At 39.2% G+C, this 7,560-nt stretch overlaps 1 protein-coding gene across 1 annotated transcript; it reads right to left on the bottom strand.

Moving 5' to 3' along the window:
- Positions 1 to 4,868: 4,868 nt before the first annotated feature.
- On the bottom strand, positions 4,869 to 5,975 carry LOC110338427 (vomeronasal type-1 receptor 4-like). Its single transcript, XM_021221794.1, has one exon. It carries the CDS (start codon positions 5,891 to 5,893, stop codon positions 4,889 to 4,891), a length of 1,005 nt encoding a protein of 334 aa, XP_021077453.1. The 5' UTR covers positions 5,894 to 5,975; the 3' UTR covers positions 4,869 to 4,888.
- Between the last annotated feature and the right edge of the window lie 1,585 nt (positions 5,976 to 7,560).

Here is a 7,560-nt window from a genome sequence, read left to right as displayed (position 1 = left end):
TTTTTTTTTTAAGATTTATTTATTGTTATACACTGTAAGATCACTGTAGCTGACTTCAGACACACCAGAAGAGGGCATCAGATCTCATTATGGGTGGTGGTGAGCCACCATGTGGCTGCTGGGATTTGAACTCAGGACCTTCGGAAGAGCAGTCAGTGCTCTTACCCACTGAGCCACCTCGCCAGCCCCTTCTTCTTGTTTTCAATGTATGTTTTTGATGAGTTGAATTATGAAATTACTGAAATGCGATAATACATAAGAAACAAACAATGTAAAAAGAACTAGTACAACAAAGCTGTCATCATTTGGTCAGCTTTCTAGCTGTATCCACTGTTTTATGAAATATGATGCTTGCCAGCTGTTTCTATCCAAAACACTCTGACTATAGCACTTGTACGTTGCTTTTGAGAATATAGATATGCCCTTAAATTGTTGTGGTTTTGGTGTAATTCTCCTTACATTATTTTAATTTGGTCCCCCCAAATTGCAGGAGACCCCACAGGATGGAACACAAGATGCTGAGTGATCCAGTTCCCAGTTGGTTTTGATTGGTAAATAAAGCTGCCAGTGGCCAATGGTAGGGCAGAAAGACAGAGGTGTTGCTTTGGGATTCCCATGTAAGAGACTGAGGTTGAACATGAAGTGGAGAGCTGCTGTGTGGGGAAAGAGAGTAGATGCTATGCCTGAGAGGTGCCTAGAAGAGAATGTAGCCTATATGTAGGTGCAGGGGAAATCAGTCTAAGTGAACAGCAGTTCTGGGTCCTGGGCAGCGACAATGGAATACACGTTTTAGTAAGTGATGAGTTGGGGTTATTGGAAAGTACATCAGACATGTTGAGGTTAAGAAGTGGCCCAGCCCTTGAGTTATTTGAAGCATATTAAAATATAAAGGCTGTGTTTGTGTCTTTCATTCAGGATCCCAGAGCATTAGGATGGGTATCCAGGAGTGCTGCTATCACGATGATTTGAGTAGAGATTTTTAGGTCCAGCAACAATAAACACAAAACTAAAACAATGAATTTGATATTGGAGTTAACAAGTTAATACACAAATACAAATTACAAGAAACTATGAATGAAGTAGCTTCTATGACATCATTTTATTGTTGTTGTCCTTTGTAGTGCTTTGAAATGCAAAATTTGTATGTATTTTCTTTTCTTTATCCCTTGCAATTTGTATGTGTCACAAACAATGTTCTAGAAATGACTTGATGCAAAATAGTCATATGCATTTGCCCACTTCCAGAGGCATGTGTTCAAAACATCTGATGATATAAAGTTTCTCCATATAAACCATTTTTCCATGAAATGAGAGTTTACAATATATTTGTAATTTTCTATGTTTGATTGAATATAGAAGTCAGGGTTGTTCAGAAGCTTTCTATTTATATATTGGTAAGAGTGTAGTGTACAGTCCTTGTTGATAAAACATATTGGTGGATGATCTCAATTCATAACAGTAAGATACTCACAGTTGGAAACATGTCACAGATGATTGCCAATCTATTCATCATGAACCAGCAGAGATTATTCATGAGAGTAAATAAAAGGATGCAGGGACATGAATTAGAGCAGACAGCGTCTTTCTTTGATGCTCTCTAGTTTTCACTGCAAACATCTTTACTTCTGTAAATAGACTGCTGTGTTCTTGTTATTATCATTATCATCCTGATAGGAGTATTTTTCTTTCATAATTCTTTCCCACTGTATTTCCATAACATTCCCATGCTTTTAATGAGTTCAATACACTACTTGACTTGGTCAAATATGAACAAGTCAGTGTAAAATAAGTGGATGATCATAAGGATATAGTTGATGTTAGTCAGTTAAATCTGGGAGTAGATGAAGGCATTTAAAAATGTGTGAGTGGGCAGGGGAACAGGGCAGGGGGAGGGTATAGGGGACATTTGGGATAGAATTTAAATGTAAATGAAGAAAATATCTAATAAAATAATTTAAAAAATGTGTAGCACAATTTTCAGTCATTGGTTTCCTGTGTCTCTTTTAACACATCCACAGCTAAAATATCAATTAGCAATTAGGTCTCTTACAGTTACATATAGATTTAATATGTTTCACCATTACTTTTATGACATGGGTATGGGATACTATATATGAATGTAGTTAATTTATATGAGTATTAGTTGGAATATAGATTGACATGGTTGTGTCAAGCATTACAGTATGGATTTAATACATGTAATACAGGGTTTTAATGAAAGGTGCCAAGTGTTCCATGCACTCTACACCACCAGAATCATTGCATCATATTTTGGCAATGCTCATGAATAGGAGATGACAGATCACTGCTACTTTTGATTGCACACTCTTATCAAGATGCTCTCTTAGTTGAGAATTTTGATCTTATGACTATTCTTCAGTATTATGGGCTATGTCATGGATGTAATTGTGAGGTAACAAGTAATAGATATAGCAAGAGAGTTGAAACATATCTTAGAGTATGAGGGATGACAACTTGAGGGAATCAATGAAAGGTTTCAGTATCAAGATCAAAACTACTCTTTTTTCAATTTTTATTAGATATTGTCTTCATTTACATTTCAAATGCTATCCAGAAAGTCCCCTATACCCTCCCCCCGCCCTGCTCCCCTACCCACTCACTCCCACTTCTTGGCCCTGACATTCCCCTGCATTGGGGCATATAATATTTGCAAGACCAAGGGCCTCTCTTCCCAATGATGGCCGACAAGGCCATCTTCTGCTACATATGCAGCTAGAGACATGAGGTCTATGGGTACTGGTTAGTTCATATTGTTGTTCCACCTATAGGGTTGCAGACCCCTTCAGCTCCTTTGGTATTTTCTCTAGCTCCTCCATTGAGGAATGCTCACAGTCACCTATTGGATGGAAAACTACTCTTGTGCAATATATTGAACTTTAAAATTTCCTTTCTTCCTTCAATCCATTCAATGTCCCACTGACTAAATCCATTTCAAATTCATGATCTCATTTCATTATTATTACATCCTTTCCACATACATTTGCATAAAAATATAAAAATAAAACCTAGTAAGCCAATTTTGTATTGTCAGTACCTAGGTAATTTCAAGGTTTACAAATTCGTATTATAAAACCAATTAAGTGCTTTTTCTTTGGGAAATCCCAATTCTTGTTCTCTCTCTGTTAATTGTTTTGAAGAAACTGTAGAAAAACAAGACAGAGCTATTATAACAAGAATATATTAAGGAAAAAAATCTATGAATGATAGATTTTCTAAGAAAAGGATAGCTACTGAATAGGGGTTAACAGAACTATTGCGAATAATTATGAGTATATGTGTGAGCCAACATGTATTCATATTCATTTATATATACAAAGTATTTATTTAGGTACCACTAGAACATATTTGAAAACCCGTATGTCACTTCCCATCTCTGATACTTTATACTGAAAAATATACATATTGATTTTATCAACCTTTCTCTCCAGAAAATATTGCATAAGCCTGAATAATTCCCAAAGAAAGTAAAATAAATTATCTCATAGTTTTGAAGGTGTAGGTGTATGTTGATAAATCTGCATAGGTAGAGTGGGGACAGCAGAGCAGATGTGATCAAAGTTAGTGGGAACATGGTTCATGAGATCTCACATGGAAAGACATGTAGTTAGATAGAACTGGAACATGTAATGTTTCCTCCAGGATAACATGCTAGAAGGCATCAAGTGTCCAATTTATGGTTTTTGGGGAGACACTGAGAATGTTCCCAAATCACAGAGCATGTTGATTAAGAAAGTGAAGAATTCTTAAGGCTTATTTTCATTGTTTTTAAACTTTATACTCATGTGTTCAGTGCCTGGGGATTCCAGAGGAGGACATGGCACCCTGAGATCTGGAGTTCTACCCAGAGGTTAGCTAATGTGTGGAGGTGTTTGCACTTCAACTCTTGTCTCTGTGAGAGGAGTTCACATTCCTAACTGCTGATCCATCGTTCCAGCACTGAAGAGATCAGTGGCCATGTCAATTCTTTCATAATCACATAGATGAATTCTATCAGCAATGTATAGAATATAGAAATACATTATATGAAGCATGAGAAATTGTAAAAGTCAAAGATAAATTATACACTGAAATCATTTTATTTGTGAAATGAAATGGTTTAAAATGATCTGCACATTAAGGTCAAACTTACTCCCATGTTTTTATTTGATACAGGAGGGGATCCAGAATGCAAGTTTGGGCCTCATTACTTTATATTCTATTTGGAAAACATATGCAGATTTATAACCAGTGTAGAAAAATTTATTTGAGCCATGACTGGGACTCTTGTATATTGAAATGTTTTGTAGACATATGTCTGCATTTAAACTATGAGTATAACAATAGAAGGAAGATACAATGTCACACATTCACAAGGGGAACAGTAACGCAGGGTGTAATTTTATATTTCATTTAAAAAAAAACATGGTAGAACATATAATGCAACTACGCAAGGAAACAAAATATAAGCATAGATTTCCACTAAATGGTTATGCTGCTTATTTCTGGGTGTGTCACACATAAAACCAGACAGCACAACACAAAAGTCATACTGGACATGAAACCTAAAATGTACCTAGCTTTTCTTTTGTCTTCCTAATTTGAGTTACACTTGCACACAAAAGGTATCACAAATTGCATTTTTGTCTCTCTCTCTCTCTCTCTCTCTCTCTCTGTGTGTGTGTGTGTGTGTATGTATGTATGTGTGAGTAAGCATGTGTGTGTGTATTTGTGTGAATACATTCACCTGCATGCACAGTGATATCATGCCTACCTGCAGAAGCCTCCACAATGCCATGATATTACTGCAATTGTGCTTACAGTTCTGTCAGAATCACTGAATAACTATCAAATCTGTCCAGGATCTCTCAAATCTGTTCTGGTCAGAGGCTTAGGGGAAATGTCTATTCCTTTTCAAGTAACTGGATATCCGAGAGTCTTGGCTCATGAGAAGAAAGGGACAAAGAGCGGGGAAAAGCAGAGAGGACATTGCGGTTATATTCACCACAAACCAGCTGGGATTATACAGGAGAGCTCCAAAGGATTGACAAAGGCAAGAAATTGTGTAGAAGGAGACAAAAGTACAGACCAGGAGAAGGATGGTTTTAGTGGCTCTGGACACAGGGGAGTATCTAGAAGAAAGACTGGACCTGGACATGTATTGCATCATCTGCTTGTGCATGTACAGTGTGAGAACCATGGAGCCACTGGCCCATAGCATGAGCCCCAGCAAAAGCACTTCAGGACCTGACAGTAATGTTGTATAAAGGATGTCACTGGTTGGATCATGACGTACAGAATAACAGTACATGAAAGATTTCAGGTTTGCTGTGCTTTCATTACCATGTTTTGCCCTCATGTGCACAAGATTAATGCTGCTTATAAGTAAATAAATTACCCAGTTGAGGTACACAGAGCAACAAATGCACTCATGTGTTCTTACTTTAAGTTCTGAATCCCTGGAGTTCCTGGGTCTGATGATGATGGCCTGAAACACACTAAGAAATGAGGTGCTGCCAATACCTGCACCCCTTCCTACTCTGTGAAAAGAAGAAACCAATTTGCACCCAATATCATCGAGAAAATCTTTAAACCCAAATGAGTATATTGTCTGGGGCACTCCTTTACACAGTAGAGTTAAGATATTGGCGACAATCAAGTGAATCAGAATCCAGTCTGTAGACCTTATCCTGTACCTTGTTATGTAAATATACATGTAGTGGTATAGAAGAGTGAAATTCCCTAGAATTCCAATTATAGTCAGAGAGGTGAAAATCATTCCTATAGACAACTCACTTGCTTCCATGCTGTCAGTTCTTGTTCTCAAACTGAGGATCCTCCATTGCAAGGTGAAGCTGGAGACACAGTCACCATTCTCTATCCTAAATGAATCCATAAGATATATTCAACATGTAGGGCATCTACCACTTTGGCATACTTTCTACACATAAAAGTGATTGTAGGGGGCCACAAAGCAATCAGATATCTCTAAGTTCATACCTTGTGAAATGTGTAAAAAACTAGCACTGTCTCATTAACAGGAGATGCACAACAATATCTGTAAGGGGGTGACTTATGTTTGAAAGAAAGCAATGATCTCATCCTCACAAGTAGCCAATAGTCATATGGCATACATTTAACTCGAGGAGTTAAACACAAATCCATGTAAAATATAGTAATATAACTACAACATTATTATTAAGGGAGGAACACATATTATTTTTGTATCACCAAATGAAGTGGTGTATGATTAAGGACATAAGAATTGAGTTTTGTGAGAAGCCACACAGCTTCTGGGACAGACCCTGGACCCCCGTTGTGGGCTGCAGACATCCAGGTACCTTCCCTGCCAGAGAAGAGGTGACATCCTGGGAGGGCTTTGTCTGCCACAGCAGGTGAGAGACCCATCTAGTGTCCTGAGTCACTCAGGAAACAGTCTGAGCCTGTGAGACTCCTGACTGCATAAGCCACACAGCTTCTGGGACAGACTCTGGACCCAGTTGTGGGCTCCAGACATATGGGCACCTTCCCCTTCAGAGGAGAGGTGTCCCCAAGAGTGCTCTCAGTGCCTGAGTAGGGGAGGGAGCCATCTTGTTCCAGGGGTCGCCCAGGAAGCAGTCTGCACTTGTGAGAGTCTGAACTGCAGAAGCAACACAACATCTCGGAAAGACATACAGTTTCTGGGATAGATCCCATTTCGGACTCCAGCCATCCGGGCACCTTCCCCGCCTGGGAGGGCTTGTGTCCCGAGTCTCTCAAGAACCAATCTTCCCTGGTGAGAGTACTGACTGCAGAAGCAACAGAGCTTCTGGGACAGACCCCGTTTCGGTCTCCTTTTAACCAGGCACCTTCCCTGCTAGAGGAGAGGTGACCACCTGGGTGGACTCTGTCCTCCAGAGCAGGTGAGAGAGCCAACTTGTGTCCTGGATCCCTTGGAGACTAGTCTGTGCAGTTGAGTGAGCAGACTGCAGAGCTAACATATCTTCTGGGACAGGCCCCTTTTGCACCTACATCTTCAGCCATGAGGCAGGTTTGAAAGTCAGACCTCTGTGCACCTTCCCTGCAAGAGGAGAGCTTGCCTGCAGAGAGTACTCTGACCACTGAGACTCAGGAGAGAGCTGTACTCCCAGTACTGCTGACAGAGGCTAACAGAATCACAGGAGGAACAAGCTCCAACAAGAGACAACTATAACAACTAACTCCAGAGATTACCAGATTGCGAAAGGCAAATGTAAGAATCTTACTAAAAGAAACCAAGACCACACATCATCATCAGAATCCAGCTCCCCCAACTCAGCCAGTCCTGGATATCCCAACATACCCGAGAAGCAAGACTAGGATTTAAAATCATATCTCATGATGCTGGTAGAGGACGTTAAGAAGGACCTTAATAACTCACTTAAAGAAATTCAAGAGAACACTGCTAAAGAGGTAGAAGTCCTTAAAGAATTTCAGGAAAACACTGCTAAACAGGTAGAAGTCCTTAAAGAGGAAACACAAAAATCCCTTAAAGAATTACAGGAAGACAATACCAAAAAGGCCATGGAATTGTAAAAAAAAAAA

Source organism: Mus pahari, chromosome 21 (genome assembly GCF_900095145.1).
Source record: "Mus pahari chromosome 21, PAHARI_EIJ_v1.1, whole genome shotgun sequence".
Lineage (NCBI taxonomy): Eukaryota > Metazoa > Chordata > Mammalia > Rodentia > Muridae > Mus > Mus pahari.
This window is presented reverse-complemented; position numbering and strand designations above follow the sequence as displayed.